Source organism: Amphiura filiformis, chromosome 17, assembly GCF_039555335.1.
Source record: "Amphiura filiformis chromosome 17, Afil_fr2py, whole genome shotgun sequence".
NCBI lineage: Eukaryota > Metazoa > Echinodermata > Ophiuroidea > Amphilepidida > Amphiuridae > Amphiura > Amphiura filiformis.
The window spans coordinates 53,471,278-53,492,030 of record NC_092644.1 but is presented as its reverse complement, the minus strand read 5'-3'; the positions used below and the strand labels follow the sequence as shown (position 1 = coordinate 53,492,030).

Below are 20,753 nucleotides of genomic sequence, written 5' to 3'. Positions count from 1 at the left end.
AACATTTCTGTGTTTGCTGGGTTCAAATATTTTAACATAATATTATTTCAGTATTGACACAATATTTGGCAAAAATGTTTGCAAAAATAGTTTACAATAACATTTTTTGAAAATATTTAAAAATATTGTTGTAGTGTGTTTTCATACAAAACATTACAAAACGTTTTCATGACCTTTATATAACCCGACATTTTAATGTTATTAAAACGTTTTACCTAAACCAAAAGCCAAAATATAACTTATTTAAAACGTTTTTTGTGTTTGCTGGGACATTACATATCATGTAATGCCATCAGCTGCAATAAGTGGTTGTCATACAAAGTCAGTTTCCAATTATTCTTTTGACCTTCTTTCCCAATAAATAGCCGACTATGATAGATCTTAGGTGAAATTATAGGTTTTGGTGGTATGTGTTAATATGTTTTTTATTTTTTACAAATAACAGGAAAATACAGAAGAAAGCAAAATACTTTTTTTACCATATTTTAAATGGATTTAAGCAACATCCTGATATTTATTCTAAATAAATAATATATGATGATATAATAAATAACATCACCATTGCTGGAAATTCAGTTCACTTTTTTACTAAAGTTCTATTTTTACACACTAAACGGGAGGATGCATAGCTGCCTTGGGGAAATCTTGGAAATTTTTATCTAATCAAAAATCATACTGTTGAAGGGACAATAAGTATCCCATATCTTTGGATTACATATTTCGGACTGCCATCACTATTTTTGTGTACTCTATTATATTTTGTTTTTCTCCTAAGCCCATGCTTGTAGAAATATCCTCCATATTATACAGTATGTTTTATTTCCATTATTGGGTAGAATGCTACATTTTTTAAGCCACGGTAAGTCAATACGATTATCTGACACAAGATATTTTTCCAATTGTATTTTTGCATATTTTGCAATTTCAACTGTTTTTATTTTTTTGTATTTTTTAGAATGCATGAGAGCACTGAGGTGATTATAGCCATCTTCATCATTGTAGCTATGTCATTTGTACCAGCCAGTTTTGTCGTCTTTGTTGTCTCTGAGAGATCCTCTAAAGCCAAACATCTACAGTTTGTGAGCGGTGTGAATCCAGTTGTCTATTGGGCTTCTAATTATCTATGGGATATGGTAAGTAATTGTAATTCACTCGATAACAATGGAATTAAGAAAATAAAGGTATTGTTTTTATCCTTCCACCAGAGGTATTATGTTTACTGGTTTAATGAAATTTTTTGAAGGTGTCACAACCCCAGAGACTTTTCCTGGGGTAGTCTCTCTTATTCACCATACAGCTCCATAGTGACTCTCTTCATCACATTTTTTTCTGTATTTAAAAAATATTTTTAAATTGTTATTATGTTTTAAATTATACTCAAAGTGAAATTGCCCCTGGCAAACTGACAAAGAAGAAAGTAGAGAAACTACGGCGGAATCTTTGCAATTGTGGAATGTCTAGCTTGCTGTTATCATATATACATCTATTGTCTTATGTTTTATCACTTACGAAGCAAAAAGTGCATCTGATTTACTGCTTTTATTTATGAATTACATTTTATACAACCTAATTTTTGCACTTAAACACTTCTCTCACTTTTGTCTCATTTTTTTTTTGGCTCACAGAAACAATAGATAAGAGACAAAATTGAACCATGTGATGTCAAGACAGTTACATATGTATTTTGCTGATATTTTTTTAATGGTAACAAGTATTGTATGTTTTGTGTATTTTCAGATTAATTACATGGTGCCAGCAGCATGTTGTATCACCATACTCAAATTGTTTGATATTCCTGCGTATTCCTCACCAACAAATCTTCCAGGGGTTATTATGTTATTTATGCTATATGGGTAAGTTCATATGAACAAGACATTAAAAACAAATGAATTACAGTACAATCATTTAGCCAGTACATGTTATGCGTTAGCAAGTTGTACCAGAGAAAGAAAGTTTATTTAGAACTTGGCTTGCTTCCCTCTGGTAGGCATGGTGTATTATATTTTATCCTTTAGCTGATAAGAATTCTGTAATCTCATTGATCAAACACCAATTGGATATAATTCTGTATTACTTGTGTAGTCCTCATTAATATACAAGCAGGTAATATTTCCAGCATTACCTGCATAATCCTAACACACACGCATTTCAGCATAACATGACTCACATGATATCCTAAGACTCGCGTGCATACTTCTCGCCTGACATAGCTGCACTGTTAAAAAGTAAGGAAGAAACTAGCCTACTTTTCAGTAAGATTATCAAACTAAATTCCTTCAGCAAAGCTTACGAACAAGTCGGAAGATAATAAAATTCATGTTCACTAAAGGATAAAATTGTTACCCCTTGTTTGTTCTCACGAAATACAGTAAAATATCTATGGTTTGGTGCCGTGTTCTATCCAGCCTTTGGGTTCTTGGAATACGGCACCAGACAGTAGATATTTTCCCATATTTTGTGAAAAAACAGAGGGTAATTAATAGTAGTCAGTGGAGGTGGTTTAGCTTGTAAGTCCTATTTCACTATCAACCTTGAGGTAAAAACAAAGTATAGAATTTGTGTAATAATTGATTCACAAATTCTTGTTGAAGTTCATATTCTTGAAAAATGTTGTTTTAAAAATCACTTCCTTGCTCTGACTCTTCTGTTACCATGTATGTTGTCATATACATCCAGACATATATTCAACATGGTTCTCTGCAGAGTTTCTTTATAAAATTCTTGGACACTGGTGTATGTAGATGGCACAGTGTCAAAGCGTGTGAATACTTCACAGAAGTTCCAACCTTAGCTGCCTGCATAGTAACAACATAGTGTACACAATTTGTTTAAAGCCATAATGTACAATTTCCTTCAAATTTTAAATTTGTTATTCTATACTCAAAATGCTGAAATAATTCTAGTAATATTATTATAGGGAAGGGTTTCTGTCCATTTTGGGATGAAGGTAAAGTGAAAGAAACCCTACTGGTTATTTTGGCTGTTTAACATTCAGTTCTATAGGAGGACATAAAGTCATAACAAATTTGGCTGATTCCATTTAGGTGGAAGTTGGGACATGTGCAGACATTACAAATATGCCAAAATATCAGGTTTGAAAAAAACTAACCAATTTCATATTATAAGATTGTTCATTATGGCTTTAATATTTCAAGTTGTACATAGTTTTCAATGTTGTACGCTTGCGGGACACACTCCTCGCTTTTAATGTACATTTTGTGTCCGAGAATTAATTATAGGAACAGTAGTATGTTAGTCTATCTCAATTATTGTCCACATCTTTTCATTGCAGGTTTTCTATGATTCCTGTTATGTATCCAGCATCCTTCTTCTTTGAGGAATCCAGTGTCGCCTATGTCTTCTTAATAGTTATCAATCTCTTCACCGGTATCACTACCGTCACTGCCAGCTTTATGTTAGAAGTCTTCTTCAATGATGATGTAAGCCAATATTTGTTAGTTTGTCTGTTTGCAACCTTAGTAATGAAGAAGCATATACTGTAGGCTACTGGCATTGCAGTTACCTTGCTCAGGAGGCCACTGTCAACACAATGTTATGTCAAGGAGAGTTAACCATGTTGTCTTAACTGATTTTGTATCATAGACAAAACAAGATCCTACAATTCCTTGGATTTAAAAGTAATATCCTTTGTCCTAGTCATGCAACTGTATTCACAATGCTGTTAATTTTGCCTGAATATTTATACAACATCAGTGTATTTTTTTCAATTTGAATTACTTTGAATAAGATAAAAAGCAAGTAAATCTTTCTTTCTTCAGTTCTTTTCTTTAGTTTCTTTACACACTCATGACCAAAAGTTTGTAAATACTGAGATTATATTGCTTTACAAAACGTGCAATATCAAAGCCTTAGTAAAGAAATGAAACTGTTGTATAATTAAAGACAGAGATAAAAAGAATTTATCGCGTCTGCTGTCACTGTCAATCACGATCCTTGATTGGTTTCGTCAGGTTAGTAAGCGTGTAAAAGGAAGACCGATCTATCTGGTGCTGATCGGAGAAAAGGAATAGCAGCAAATGGCGAAAAATTACGTACTTTTACAAGGCAAAAAGCAGCTTTTCTAGGCATTGTGGACATGGTGCCGTCGGTTATGAAAGTTTCTTACTATAAAGACCTAACTTTTGAGATGGTTTACATGTCGAAAGGTGCAAAATTAACAATAAGGCGCCCGGTTATAAATCCGCGTTCAGCAAGTCATCATCACGACACTTGTAAACAAACCGTGCTCGAGTTTGATTGACAGATGACGTCAGACGCGATAAATTCTCTTTATCTTTGTCTTTCATTATAGCTATGACTGTTACATGATAATGAACAGGAATGGAGTCAATACATTACCTTGTAGAACTCCAGTTGGTACTTGGAAAGGCACAGAGATATTTCCATCAAGCATGGCAGCACTGCTATAGGTGCTGTAGAGAACTTGTATATGTATGGCACTAAAAGAAAAGGAAACTAGTCCATGCGTATTGGCTAAATGCCATCAGTTGTTGTATTCTACATTTTGATGAAGACATTTATATTCAAATGCTCTCTATCTTTTTTTTTCACTTTATTTTACTTTATTTATTTTACAGGCATTACAACATGTTTATGATACAATCCATAAGATGTTCTTGATATTTCCAAACTACTGTCTAGGGAGAGGTCTCATGGATCTTTCCTACAATGAATACATGAATGAATTCTACTACACAATTGGTAAGAGATGAAAGAATTCCCATCTCCTCAATATTTGACGGGGTGATGGCATCTTCCTCTCAGAAAATAGCACTTTTCACTAAGTATATTTTGTAATTAAGCAAAGATTCATTTGGTACTCATAGCACATTTTGTACTAGTATTCCAGGGCCTGCTAAAAGGCCCCAGGCCTACGCTGCCATGAATGAGATGCTCCGCTGGATGCACTTCATGGATTGTACACTGGCCTCCAGTTAACTATCATCATCAGTGGTACACTAAGGGGTATGGGGGCTTCAGCTCCCTGGAATTTTGCACATTCATGCTAGAAGTCAATGTTGGGAATAGCAATTTACACTAACAGAGCAAGTTACTTGCATTGTTATATGAAACAGACATTAGAAATCTTAATCAAATTGACCTATATATAATTGATATAATACATGCTGGATTTCACATGCTCAATAGACGAGGTGGATTTGGGTTCAACTTTAATACATATGATAGGCCTATATATAAGCAACAATTTCCCATGCTTAACTCAATTTGACCAAAGTATGGACTTGGGTGGGTTTTGTATTCATGTATTCAATTGTTGATCATTTTAGTGGTGCAGTTAGACAACATATTTTGTACAGAAAATCTCTCACAATCCCTTCAATACCCCAATATTTTTATCTCTACAGGTCAGTATGATGAAATGAAATCACCATATAGCTGGGAGCTACTCAATAGAATGTTCTGCATCATGACCATACAGGGAATCGGATTCTTTGTACTCACTATACTCTGTGAATATCGATTCTTCATTAGACCAAGGTAAGGTTTTACTTTGTCTACTAGAGATGTAAAGAACTTATCATCACATCCCCTGTTTATTTAGTAAATAATAAAAACTCCTATTTGTTCTGAAATGAACAAAACTTGTTTACAACTTCACATCTTCAATTGCACATACAAGAAGCGCATGCATATATACTACGCATTAGGTCTACACATGCAACTCGCTATATATGTGTACCTATACAAATGTGTTACACGTTATCAACATTCATGATGACATGGGGTCAACTACGACTTGATGGACAATACCCAAAATCATGCAAGTGTCCAATCAGATTATGTGCTAGACCACACCCACTGCATAAGAATGTCTGATAAGAATTGGTTCACACAAGGATCATGCTAAGCTTGGAGAGGGAGGTTGAAAGTTGAGAGTATTGAGTTACACCAGAAAGCATCAATTCATTAAAATACAACAAAGAACAACATTTTGCTTGCAGTACTGTAACATTAAGCTGCAGGTTGGATTGGGTCCGTGGGCTTGATGTCAGGCACCCAGGCCCGTAGCCAGGATTAATTTGAAAAAGTGGACCTTTTTTTTTCAAAATTTGGACCTTTTTGGACTGGGGCAGATTTGGACATTTTTGCACCAAAAAGGCGTAAAAACCTCTATTTTTTTCGCTTGCTACGCTCGCAAATGGGACTTTTTAGGTTAAAAAAGGGAACTTTTTGGGCCTGCAGGCACCCTACTGTACACTTTAAATATATATGTTTTGTAAATTAAACCTATGTGTAGGAGGATAAAGACAGCCAATCCTTCCATTGTCAATGAAGATGAAGATGTAGCAAAAGAAAGACAGAGAATACTCACTGGCAATGCAACACATGATGTACTCAGATTAGAAAACTTAACAAAGGTAGGCAGGTGCAGCTACACTACAAGATTCCTATTGGGGTCATGTGCACTGGCACACCGTCGCCAAGGTACTTAGCTGGTACTGTGCCGTACCAGGGAAGTACCATGGTAGTACCAATGCAGTACCACTGCTGGTGGGTCCTGTGCAGTAGCAGCATTGGTACTGTGTAGGTACTTTGCGTATACCAGTCAGGTACCTTGGCAACCATGTACCTGTGCAGGTGACCACAATAAGAATCTTGTCATGTACTTGTTTATTTGTACGAAACTATTTATAAAGTGTTTTTCACTTCATACTAAGTATTACATGTAGTTTTCTACCCACCAACGGTATTCTTCAATAAAACCATGATGAATAGTGTTTTTTCATTTTTTGATTAATCTTTATTTGCACAGTACCTTGAGAAATTCCTTTATTCTTATATTTCTATAGACATTTATTTATATAGTCTTTCAGGAAAAAATGCACTGTCATCTTTAGTAAATATTATTTTCAAGTCAGTACCTCTTTCAAGATTGCAACCTTGTCAGTTCTCTGTGCTTGAATTTTTGACTGTCCAAACAGCACCTCAAATGGGCTATTCCATTTAAAATCCACATACCCCCTGTGGAAGATTCCACTACCATATCAATTAATTTCCAGTTGCACCTTATGTTAAAGCTGGAAATTGTTTTGTGTGAAATTGGATTGGATTGGAATTCCAAAATCTGCCACAGTGGGGGAGGGGGGTTTCAAAAGGAATAGCCCAATGGGATTGATTGGATGCTTTTAAGATTTAAGTTGATATTTGAAAGAGTCAAAAAGCTGCAGTTATAGTGAATATCATAATGAATTGACCTCTTCCAATTGAATAACATTGGCTCATTCCATTTCTATGAACTCTTCTGACTATTGATATACCAGGCATTGTATTGCAATTAAATTTAAGTGTGATCTTTGAAAGTATAAAAAAAGCTTTTAGTTTGAGGCAAATATCAGAATGAATTGACTCCTTGCAATTGGTTAGTACTAGGCAGCATTTACTTTTATGAAAGCACAAAAATGCAGAATATTTCCTTGTTATGATGATTTAAAGCACAAGCACACAGCCAACCCACACATTGATAATTGTGTGCACAGTCCTCACTTGATGGCATACATTATTGTGACCTGCTCTGACAAAACCAGAAACAAGTCAATTTTTTGACATTTCATGATTTGAATACAAATGTAAGCACTAGACAATAAGCTTTAAAATGATACCAAAATTATATAAATATCATCAACAGTGTTTAAGATATGTGCCCATCCACCGCAAACTGGTTGTAAAGTCGGCATTTTCCATTTTGAGATACAATCAAAAACAGTATATGGATTTCTATGTAAAATATATCAGGAATTTGACCTTTGATGAACCATAACTTCACTTCCAGATGTCTGATGAAGCTGGTTGAGGTGTCATTTAAAAGCTGAAAGTGCATTCTTTCAACATCTGCAATAAACAGAAAATGACTTAGAGCCGACATTACTACCACTTTGTGGTGGATGGTCACATATGAATAATTTGTAAATGATACCTTGATATTTTTGCCAAATTGCTATTCTGAGTGAGCACTAGAGTGAGCAATGAGCACTAGCCACAATGCGAATGGCAACCCAGCAAACACAAAAAATGTTTTTAAACTTTTTAAACTTGCTATAAACATGTTTGTTTTTTTGTGGTAGCAGTGTTGTAATAACATTTAGAAGTCATTTTATATAGGCAGCCATGAAGACATTTTTAAAGCAATTAATTTCATAAAAAAATGGAACAACATTTCAAAAATCTTGTCAACATTTTATTGTCAAATACTTAGGTAACATTATGTTTTGCAGTATGTTTTCAAAATGTTTTTTAATGTTATTGAATTTATATCTTTTATATAACCACTTATCAACAGGTGTATTTTATAAAACACATGCTTAGGTGTAAGTACTGTTCACCGTTTGTATTGAGGTGAGATGAGGTCAGCCCTCGAATTAACCCACAGCACCCATGGCATTTTGCCGTGGGTGCCCATCCCCACTGCCGTAATGCCCTCAAGATATGTCCTTCACCCAAGGCAGTCACTTGCCGTGCCCTCTAATGAAGTTGCCGTCGGTGCCCCAGCCCTGCCCCTTCATTATAAAATCATCTATCAGACTGTTTGTGTGTGTTTTCTTCACTTTTGAGAAATTGCCTTGGTGCCCTTCTCAAATTTTCAACAGTTGCCATGATGCCCTCTTGAAATATTACAAACTGCCGTGCTGCCTTGCCTTTTCAGTGAAAATCCAAGGCAATTATCAACTTGCCCTAAAATAGTTGCCGTGCCCCTTCAGATCCTTAATTCGAGGGCTGGATGAGGTGCATGATATAGCACGGGAAAGCAGTCAGTGCACTGATATGTCAGCTTGCATATTGTTGTATCGTGGAAACTTTGAACTAAAAATAAATGGAATAGAGAAGTCTTTGTTATACTGTAGTCAACAGTACTTTCGACAGCTATTTTAAAATTTTCTGGGAATAGGAGAAATGAAAAAATAAAGTACAAGTTATATGGTAATTAACAGATCTTTAGGTATTTTTAGATATTCTAGGATAGGGAAAAATCATAAATAAACTGCCTATGGTGATATGTGTGGAAAGTTGTTAATGAATGCAATATTGACTGTTCAGTGCCAGAAGTGGGTGTAGATGAGTACAAAATACTGTGTAGTTGCCATAGGGCTGTGTAATGTTCACAGGGCAGCTGTTGCACTTACCCACTTCTGGCACTGAGCAGTCAATATGTAATGTGATCAAGCAAAATCAATCAGAAGTTGGAAATTGTAGCTTGCAGATACGGGGTAAAATAATATTTCTTATGTAATTACATAATTTACTGCACTCAGTTCTGTGTGGTTCCTGTGATTATCCCATGGGCTCTATTTGTCTTTCTTACACTGCCTCTGGTTGGCTCAATAGCCCTCTTTGTTATCAATCAAAATAGTTTTTAGAGGCTAATAATTTGGCTGATATAGTGCTGATGGGGTTAAAACCAGCAAAGTGTCCTGACAATGTTTATTGTCTTATTTGAACTGAAATCTGGAGAACTCAAAGAGCTGTTAAATTTAGAATGCAAAATTTGAATCCTTTAGGAAACACACATGCTACTGTTGGGCTGTTATATCCATAAATATGCTTGGGAAAAATTATGAGATTTTCCAAAACAGACTTATTTCTTAGCACACGGTACCATAATCCATGTTTCATCACATTTAGATTCAAAATGTCATACTTCATTAAAAAAAAATTGCAAAAACATGTTTTTCTCTTAAAAATAGTATTGCAATATCTATATGTGTGAAATAATGTTTAATAATTAAATTTAAAAAGTCAAGTTGGTGAAGTGCCAGAAACAGAAATGTGGATTTTATTATTATTATTTTTGTTTAAGGAATGAAAATGTGCATTACATTTTTGAAGCCTGTAGTTATTAATTTCATGGGGAAATCTTGTATGGAATCTTGAATGCTCAAGTTGAATGTTAACAATTCAAATTATTGTATTAACACTGCATCAACACACCATATTAATGTGAAAAAAAAATTAGACTGTTGAAGTGAATTCACATGATGAAATGTTCAAAAACAAGAAGGAGAGCGTGGCCTAGCGGTTAAGGCATAGGACTGTGAACCCAAGGGTCAAGGGTTCGAATCCCAGGTCCGGCTCTTTGTGTCCTTGAGCAAGACACTTCACTCTACTTCCTTAGTGCTTCGGAGGGCACTTTAAGCTGTCGGTCCTGTGTACATGCATATTTTCTCACATTAATGTAGTGTGCACGTTAAAGAACGTCACAGGTTATTCGAAAAGAGCAGGGGATCATCCCGGTCATGTTGACTGTACTTCAAAATACACTCATCTACTCTAGGTTCCAGAGTAAAAAATAAGTACAGCTTGTCTGTACGCAGTGCGACAATACTCATACATATGAGGGAGGCACTTATAAGGAAGAAGAAGAAGAATTACTAATTTCAAAACTTGTAATTTCAAAAGATCTAAAACTGAGAATGAACCTCAATAATACAGTTGATAGTATTTAACAATATTTGGTTTGTTTTACAGATTTATAGAACGAGATGGTTGGGTAAACACAGGGCTGTTAATCAGCTGTGTATAGGAGTACCACAGGGAGAGGTAAGTGAGATTGTAGGGCTTCACTAAATGAGGATAATTCTGTGGGTTGTTTTTGTTGGGGGGCTAAAATGGTAGTTTGTTGTTTTAAAAAGGAGATTCTCCCTGCGAATGCATGTGGAAAAAGTGCCCTTTCTTTTTTTGTACCTTTCTAGCAACACAACAGAAGGCTGTGGCAAAGTCTACGCTGTATTTATGTATGTGTGTGAAAGTCTTAATGCACACACTACATGCTTTTTGGGTAGAACCTTGTTTTGATACGATCATGAAAAGGGTCAATAAGCCAGATTTTGTTTCATTTTACAGTTCAGAACTCATTACTAGAGAATTGCAAACACCCAAATTCTATGTCTGGATAATTTTCTCCTCACGGCTCAATCTTTTATTTGTTTTGTTGCACCTGCAGTGTTTTGGTCTACTTGGGGTGAATGGTGCGGGTAAGACTACAACATTCAAGATGTTAACAGGAGATGAGACCATCTCAGGAGGTGATGCAATACTTAATAACCATAGGTAAGTGATAGGTTATTTTGATTTTGGATTACTTATGGTGAATGCTATAGCAACTATTAACTTGATTTAACGATAGTATGAAATGAATGTTTGTGTTAAAACTGAATTGTGATCGATGTATCCCCATCTTTTGTCTGCTTTGACATCTTACAAAGCTTGTGATGAATTGGTGCCCTTTTTGAATTGCTTTTTGTGAAAGATGAGAGTATCGTTGACAGGATTGATCAAAATGACTTTTTTATAGCATCATGATTAATTTCTCTAAAGAGGAAGTGTGCATTATAATGAGGGCCACAGAGAGCAGGGACGTGCCAGGTATAACATAACATAAAGATATATTATCAAAGATAAGCTCTTGGTTTAGGTGCTTCAATGATATTATTACTCTGAAGTAGTCTTTAACTGTAGTTAATATTTTGCCTTTTTGATTTGTGCTCTTGAAGCCCAAGCCTAAAGGGCAATTCTCCTTTTTATCCCCTCTTGGTGGCAGGCCTGGGTACCATAAATTACTTGTACCGTAGTGGTGTGGAATGTGTAAAAACATCATGTTCCAGTCTTGTGATGTATATACCCTTTCAACTCTCCCACTTTTGTGTATATTGTGTGTGCTTCGTTTAAAGTTATATTGTGCTCCATGTGTTATTTTTTTCAGTGTCTTCCAAGACAAATTACAAGTGAATAAGAACATTGGGTACTGTCCACAGTTTGATGCATTATTTGATGAGTTGACAGCCAGAGAACACCTGTGTCTGTATGCAAGACTAAAAGGTGTGCCAAGACGCGAAGAGAATCAGGTAAGTAATGATTACATTGAGGCTATGAGTAGAACACCAGAGAACACCTGTGTCTGTATGCAAGACTAAAAGGTGTGCCAAGACGAGAAGAGAATCAGGTAAGTAATGATTACGTTTACATTTTGAGAGCATACAGAGCGTAAACACGGAAGTGGGGTTCTGATTGGCTGAATCAATTGTCTGACAATTATAGCAACAGACCGATAGTCTGATTGGCCGATTGTGCGTCAAATTGTTGGTCGGCACAGATCGGCATCCTTAAAGTGAACACAAAGCTCCGCGTATGTCGCTCATTAACAGGGCGCTCACATCAATCTGAGCAAGGGACTGCCGTCCTTCTCTGAAACCCAGTGTAGACTATGAGTGGACCTATGATGTCACAGGATGTACTCTGTTGTTTCACACAAGGGATTGCTAAGAATGAGATGTTGCACTAACCTGAAGTGATGACTGGCACTGAATCGTGCAGTAAGAACTGGTGCTAATACGAGTCCCCTCCTGGAAAGAGGAAACCCGGACGGCAATGAATCTTGTTCTAGAAATACATCCAGTGTCTTTTGGGGGATATGGACAGCATGCCGAGTCAACTATCAGCAATGGCTCAAGACCAATGTAACTGGAGGAAACTTGTAGTCGCCTGCTCCGCAGCTGAAAGATGATGACGATGATGCTCATACGAGTTTCTCTCAATTTGTGTAGAACTGTTGAGAATCGCATGTCTAGATTTAGGTTGTTTGGTGCCTTCAGTATGCAGTCCAACCTAATAGAGTGTTGAATTTGGTACAAATTAATGAAATTGTACATTGATATAATGGGTAGGTTGCACAACCAGGTATACCACTCACAGGCTGTGCTTCATTCCGTGTATGATGCACAATTCTCAAAAGAATCCAGGTGTGTTAGACAGGAATGGCCTGCGACAATGTGGAAGTCCCTGAATTAATTTTACTGTTCAATCTCTAATAGCCTCATTAATTGGTTCAGTCATAGTGTTTTTAATGATTTGGGTGTGGATCTGTAATTATTTAAAATGTGTAGACCTATCTCACATTTTTTAAATATTAATTGCCATTATTATTTCAGATTGTTAATTGGGCATTAAAGAAACTTGCGTTATGGCAATACAGGGATAAGCCAGTAGGCACATATAGTGGAGGAAACAAACGCAAACTATCAACTGCAATAGCACTCCTTGGTCGACCACCAATTATTTTTATGGTATGTATCATAATTATGCAATCATGTAAGGTAAATAAATAACACTATAACCAACAAAGCTATTTGGAAAACATGTACTTCTCTCTTTTGGGGAATTTTGCTCTTAAGGTATCATATAGCACCATTTGCACAGTATTTTTGTGGGACAAGAGGACATCAGACATATCAAATTGCATTCTGAATAGAGGAATGTCCTTCTGATATCAAATAATTTTTGATTTTTTGAAATTCTGGATACAATACAAATTTTATGGCAAATTATTAAAAATTGATATTTTTGACATTTAACAGTCTCTGAAGTAAACTTTATAAATCTAATGATATACATTTAAGGTGTATGTAGCTGGGAGGAAAGGCTGTCCATCATTTGAAAATTTTGACCTTTTGTATTGAAGATATACATTTTTTCCCCAAAAGACCTAAAAATTTAGGTTAATGTGTGTTGGTGTATTTTTGGTTTTGTATAAAAAACTGTTACTCAACTGTGAACCTTGCAGATTTATTTTACTTGCAGCTTCCAGTTGACCTTGTTTAATTGTTTTATCCTCTATACAGGATGAGCCAACTACAGGAATGGATCCCCATTCCTGGCGATTTCTTTGGGATCTTATCCTAGCTATTACCAAAGAAGGAAGATCAGTACTACTAACATCCCATAGGTAGGTTTCTTCAAGTTGACAAGTAGTTTAGACCTTCATGCAATGATAAGCCCAGGGGATGGGTGCTTGGTTCAAATGATCATACTAGAACATGGCATAAATACAAGTCTCATTTTTGGGCATCTGGTATAACAATTGCCCCCCTTTTCTAGGTAAATAATGCTATAAAAATGAATAATTTTAAGAATATATATTTTTGGGAAAAATAACCCAATTTCCCCTAACTAGTGTGGAAAAAAAGAAATTTTATAAACAGTTCACAAAATTATGTTAAATTTGGCCAATCTGGGCCTTTTGGAAAATTGGCCCACTTTACCACCTTCAAGAATAATAGCTTTGACAGATTCTTAATTCTAAAAAGAATGCATGTTGAAGTTCTCAAAACTAGACCAGACTAATAAATCAAGGCTATAGTATTTGAACTGCCTGAACCCCAGAGGGTGCAGGGGTCTGGTTTATGTTTCAGGGTCAAATTTTGGACTGGTAGTTTTGGTGAAATGATGGACACTTGTCAAATCCTATCTAAGACCCATTGCATCCCATATGTTAATAATTGCACTGTTTTTATTTTGTTTACAGCATGGAAGAATGTGAAGCATTATGCACAAGACTGGCCATCATGGTCAATGGTCAGCTGTGTTGTCTAGGCAGTATACAACACCTAAAGAATAGGTTTGGTGATGGATATACTATAAAGGTCAAGGTCAGAGGTCATATACCAAACTTGACCCCTGTCATCCATTTCTTCAATGACACATTCCCTAATGCTGTACTGAAGGTGAGTCAAGTGTGTTTGCACATATTCTGGAATAGATCTTTTCAAACTGACTTTTAACAATTCATTCCGATTAAACCCGGAGCATGAAATAATTTCCCTGAACGTGTGCGCAGAAAAAAATGTCTCTTCAGCACCATGTACAGTGCAAAGTTCCACGGGCATCATAACCATGATGAACTTTAGCACAGTCAATTATGGATGAGAGAGGTACTTTTGCCAAGGATTCTGGAGTAATGTTGTAGGATAAGCAATCAAGCATGTGGTGGTATGTCTTGTGGAAGAGATTGACTTGTGGAAGAGGTGATGCATATTTTGTCGTCATTTCAATCAATATATAAATGGCTAAAAATGACAAACATTTAGTCGTTTTTTTCCATTACTATCATATTGTGAAAAACCAAGTAGCTGAGGTGTTAGTTCAATATGCTAGGAAAATATTTTTCCTGATGCCCCCATGTTTTCATTGGCTAAATAAGCTGAATTTTTGCTCAAAAGGGAACCGTGATTATATTCATGACATTTCCTGTCCACTAATTTTACCCCCTAGCTTACTGAATAAATACACTGAGGAGTTTTTAGCCTGACCTGCTCGTACATGATTGGTTGCTCAAAGTCCATGTGAGCACATTTCTGAGCAATTTCACATGATTTCCGAATGGTGTTTGAAAAGGTCTATAATCAGATCCATGTGTCTGAAATGTTAAATAATATACTTTTATCAGATTCAGATTGGTTGTGTTAATTTGATATAAAGTTTCATAAAATAGATGCCATTGGAGAAGTGTCACTGCTGTGCTAATGAAATCAAATGTGGTTGCAGTGATCAATGGATGAGGGATTTACACTGTAAATTTGAAGGTGGGGAGATATATTGCACAAGCATGTTGCAGCATGCATTAGAAACAACGAAAGAAGTTAGCACTGTAAGTAGCGTAGCCAGGGGGGAAAACTTCACCCCCACAGAAATTGTCAGGGTTGAAAATGGGGACGGCAAAGAATGAAGTGTCATTAAAATGACTAAAAATGGGACAAAAAATTGACAAATGGGGATGAAAATCTGACTTTACCCTCTCACACTAAAAACTGGCTTTGCTGCTGTTGTTATTGTATTTGTACATTTGTTTATTAATTCATTTATTCTTTGCAGGATGATCATCACAATATGGTGCAGTATGAGATGAAATTAGAACATGTGTCTCTCAGTGAACTATTTGCAAAACTAGAAGAGAACCAAACTAGACTCAACATTGTAGACTACTCTGTCAGTCATACTACACTAGATAATGTAAGCAATAAATAGCCGGCCCATTCAAGAAATCATCCATCCTAAATTTGAGATACTTGCTAACTGTGTAAAGTTAACCTTTGCGAGACAATGGATTAGCTGATTGAGATATCATTATTTCGTGATGTGATTTTAATTAGTTAAGGAATTATATGATATGTATCATTACTTTTTTTTAGCTTAAATCATCCTGAGACGAATATACCTAAATATTCGTCTCAGAATCATCCAAAGAGTTCAAACACAAAAGTTTGTCTTATGTTAGTTCTGTAATATATAATGCAATTAGTTCATTTTTGTCAGAATACTGTTGTGCACTTAATTCTTTTAAAGGTGAACCTCATTGAAAATAAAGTTATATATCAATGGAAAGCTTATGATGTCAGGGAGCAGAAAATAATATTTTTTATTTGCCTAACGTACCAGGCTAGACATAATCTCCATGCAAAGATTGGATATTGGCACCCCCCCTAAATTACAAAACGAAATCGTTCAAATTGGGCGCTTTCGTTGATGACGTCAGCCCGGGGACACACAGTTACTTCCGGGTTTGATTGTAAACACAATCACAATGTCCATGCATTACTGTGGCATGTATCGGGCCAATGCACGAATTCAGTCATTGTCAACTTACTTTACATGAAAAATATCTTCAATAAAATAAGAATAACATGAAGGAAACATCATGATCAAATCAAGAATGAAGTTCCTGAATAAAGTGTGTGGATTTAAAAATGGGAAAAGTGCTGGCCGGGGTGATTTGGGATAGGCCAAGCCATCCACGATATCACTGATATGCATAGGGAATATTACAGTTACAAAGAGCAAAGATTCGCCGAAGAACCGGAATGAAAACAGAATGCAAAAAATAACTGCTAGTGCTACCAGTTCAGATCGTCACACCAAGTTGAGATGAACTTATCACAATGAGAAAATGAAGGAATAGAATAAGGTACATGTACAGGATTTTTTAATTATTTCTTGGCTTTACAACCGGTCATGTATGATAGGCGAACTTGTGAGATACATACGGGAAGAACTCAGTGCGTGACTGACCGAGACTCAGTCGCCGAGTCCGGCGCCGAGTGTTCAGTATCCGCGACTGTACTGTACTTGCAGACAAAATGACCGATTTTATATTCACATTCTGATATTTCCAACTTATTGCTACTTCATCAGCAAAATTTATTCCTGTAAATGTTCCAAATATAAGATAACGATTGATCAAATCTGCTGAAACACACGCAAGCAGGACGAAGCGAGTCGCTGTGTTTGTGCATAAACCCGGGGCATAAACCCTGGAACCACCTGTCGGGTCCCTTCTTCAGCAGCAATTTACGCATCATGTGCGGTAATCCATAAAACATGAATGGTTCACTTTTCAGTACCGTATACTGATTGTACTATCATTAAAGAATCGTGACACAAGTGACAATATTTTAATTTTATTCAGATTTCAGAATTCCATCAAATAATGGTCTATCAAGCCCAAATTGTATTTATTTTATAATAAAATATCTGTTTCTTTCAATCGTGATTGTGTGGAAAGAACGTATTACCGCAATGCGCTAAATATGAAAACCAAGTTTATATGGGCTGGATTTGATGAAATCTGCGGCTTTTTTATTAATTTTTTGATTACTGTAATTTTAAAATGAATCAAGAATAGGGAATGTCACAAACAAGTATTTAATTTTGATTTTGATCCAAACACAAGGAATTAATTCCTAAATCGGAATTTTCAGATGGTACTCCATCTTTCATCAGCGAGTGAGTGACTGTATCACTCGCTGATGAAAGATGGAGTACCATCTGAAAATTCCGAGGTAGGAATTAATTCCTTGTGTTTGGATCAAAAGTTTAGCATAGATCATGATTTATACCAACACAGATACATTCATGAAAGTATTTAATTTGTTATTCGATCATGTTTATTCAGTCCATGACATGAACGGCAGTATGAGCAGCAAGCATCTGCGCATGGAATTGATCCCAGCGCGAAATTCAAACTCAATTACCCAATTATACCCAGCTAGTTATGACTGATTTTGTCAAAAATTTACGGAAAATTTACGTGTTGACAATAATTCTATTATTTCTAATATATATAGAAGGAACCAGCAACTTGAAGATTCCTCTAATTTCAAGCTTTATTGTGAAAATCAGACTTGCCGGGCAGCTTGCAAAGTACAGGAAGCAAGTCTTGTTTACATGTTTGCGAGCAGGATCACGTGACTCATGAACCCTGAGCTTACGTCACGAGCATTCCCAAGGTCATAGACGATTGATTTGGGTGCTTTTTGGGCGCCTTAAAAAGACTAAAAATTCATTCGTTTTTTTTATTTTTCAGCTTTATTGGCCATCAAAAAAATCGGAAAAAATAGTTTTTAGTATCCTGACATCATAAGCTTTCCATTGATATATAACTTTATTTTCAATGAGGTTCACCTTTAAAATTGATCTCTATTAAAAAAAATAAAGTATTCACCTTTTATTTGAGAAATCATTTATTATGATATTTCATCGATAAATTATCAATATTAAAAAACCCGACACAACTCAGCAATGGCATAAATCGCTTTTAGCATCTGGAATGATCATCAATAGGTTAATGTCTCACTAGTTGATCTTTTGACCGTTGATCCCAAAGTAACTAGTAACTGGCTAAGAATGATGAATACAACTTTTTCAAGAAGTGCAAGTGCAACTTGACGGCAGCATATTTTGCTAACTTATATATATATATGTATATCCATCTTCTCCTCAGGTTTTTGTTCATTTTGCAAGAAAACAAAAGGAAAGTGATGCAGCAGCAGCAGCCAGTGGAGGAGGGCAGCAGACAGGCAATGTGGATGTGGCAATGCACTCACTAATTACCAATGATTCATTAGCTCAATCTGAAGAAGATTTAACTATTGGCTTACATAGTACTCTGGTAAGAGAACCACTCACTCCTTTTCTGGATGTAGTTATACTTAAACTGAGGCTTAACAAAAAAACAAGTTTGTTTCCTGTAGGCTATGTACATTCAATTTATGGGAATTATTTTTTTTTTTTAATTTTAGACCAAGATGACCAACTTTTTTTTAAACAGATTTTTTCTTCATACGTTTTGTTTGAAAGCAATATGAAATCACTAAATATCCTATGAAAATCAACCTAAAATTTTCCTAAAACTATCAATTTTAACATCTAACCTACTCTACACTGATTTAATGATAAATATAAGTAATTTGAGGCATATGTTAACAAACATTTTAACTCTAAAAAAATTTTAAAAATAAAGTGTGTAGTGTTTCAGGCTACCTACCGGGAACAAACATGTTTTTATTTTTTTAGCTATAAATTAAAATAATGATTACTGGTAAAGATGATACAAATTTTACATTATATAAACAAGTTGTGGCATCCTTTGGATTAAAAACAATGTTATTGAAAAATGGTGACTTGCAGAAATTATCTGCTTCCATTTTTGTGTTTTAAGCTTGCAGGAACAAGAAAAATCATCATCATTAAATATCATGACCTATTTTCAAACAAATTTGCCTAGTCTTATTGTTGTGTGTTGTTTGTTTGTTTTTTATTTGTGAATTGTGTGTTCTCCTAGCCTTTGTTTGGCTGATTCAAAATGCAACGCTAGTGAAATTAACAAATTAAATTTTGATGGTGTAAAACAAAAGCTATGAAGAAAGAAATATGTTAAGAAAAACTTATGTTTATCGTTTTACTGCAAGCTTGTAGCCACTGGGTTGCAAGTGGAATGTGCTCTGAGATGGGTCTTCCTTCAAAATGTTAATATTCTTTATCTCAAAAGAACTGAAGAGACCACAGAATTAGAGAAGGAGAACCAGGACTCGACCACCGTCTTAATACAGGCATGGAGCAAAAATTGGGGATATTCAGTTTCGCTCAGAATGCGCTCGAGGTAATCATTGTCATGCAATGGCAACATGGATGATGGGCACATTTCAGAGACATACATGATGGGACCTACACGCTATACCAAGACGCTTCAGATGAGATGCAGAAATGTTTTTGTTCATCTCTGCCCACGGTCGGCAAGGACCAGAATATTCCCAATTTTCTCCCCATAGGTGAAGGTGTTATTGTATGTGCAAGTATCGGGAGTCCAGGTTCTCCTTCTCTAATTCTGTGGAAGAGACTAACATTTTAACAACAACTCTTGCAAACTACTTAACCTGTTTAAAGTTAATGATTTTAATTATTTCTATTATTATATTTTACAGATGACACACAATGCAGATGTACATGTATGACATCAAAGCAACTGTGAAACTTTCTTGGGCTGAACAACATGCAGAGAAGAGAATACCATAATTATACACTATATCTCTACAAATCGGAACTGTCTATAATATTGACCTAATCTGGTTATGGCCCGGGTTATGGTACCATGCTTCACACAGTTAAAAGAGAATACAATAGGTGGTATCTGATTGTGGAATTCCACAAGATCTGCTTTAGGTCCCATTTATAACACACAAGGGTAGCAGAGAATGCAATCAGTAATAGCAGTTGCTCATTTTGATGTATCTGGAATTCCACAAGATCTGCTTTAGGTCCCATTTATAACACACAAGGGTAGCAGAGAATGCAATCAGTAATAGCAGTTGCTCATTTTGATGTATCTGGAATTCCACAAGATCTGCTTTAGGTCCCATTTATAACACACAAGGGTAGCAGAGAATGCAATCAGTAATAGCAGTTGCTCATTTTGATGTATCTGGAATTCCACAAGATCTGCTTTAGGTCCCATTTATAACACACAAGGGTAGCAGAGAATGCAATCAGTAATAGCAGTTGCTCATTTTGATGTATCTGGAATTCCACAAGATCTGCTTTAGGTCCCATTTATAACACACAAGGGTAGCAGAGAATGCAATCAGTAATAGCAGTTGCTCATTTTGATGTAT

The 20,753-nt window shown here is 35.7% G+C and overlaps 1 protein-coding gene across 3 annotated transcripts in view; it reads left to right on the top strand.

The window, feature by feature from the left end:
- LOC140137970 (ATP-binding cassette sub-family A member 2-like) overlaps positions 1-20,510 on the top strand; it is a 194,728-nt gene extending 174,218 nt beyond the window's left edge. For 2 of the 3 annotated variants that reach the window (XM_072159793.1, XM_072159791.1), the window contains 15 exons: positions 956-1,133; positions 1,738-1,853; positions 3,293-3,440; positions 4,599-4,722; positions 5,388-5,520; positions 6,281-6,401; positions 10,504-10,575; positions 10,979-11,085; positions 11,738-11,879; positions 12,963-13,097; positions 13,653-13,756; positions 14,336-14,534; positions 15,682-15,819; positions 18,587-18,754; positions 20,067-20,510. In XM_072159793.1, coding sequence (XP_072015894.1) covers positions 956-1,133; positions 1,738-1,853; positions 3,293-3,440; positions 4,599-4,722; positions 5,388-5,520; positions 6,281-6,401; positions 10,504-10,575; positions 10,979-11,085; positions 11,738-11,879; positions 12,963-13,097; positions 13,653-13,756; positions 14,336-14,534; positions 15,682-15,819; positions 18,587-18,754; positions 20,067-20,096 — 1,915 coding nt within the window. In that variant the 3' untranslated portion in view covers positions 20,097-20,510. Of the gene's footprint in view, positions 1-955; positions 1,134-1,737; positions 1,854-3,292; positions 3,441-4,598; positions 4,723-5,387; positions 5,521-6,280; positions 6,402-10,503; positions 10,576-10,978; positions 11,086-11,737; positions 11,880-11,951; positions 11,978-12,962; positions 13,098-13,652; positions 13,757-14,335; positions 14,535-15,681; positions 15,820-18,586; positions 18,755-20,066 lie in introns of all 3 variants that reach the window. The other variant, XM_072159792.1, reaches the window with a different exon arrangement.
- Positions 20,511-20,753: the final 243 nt, after the last annotated feature.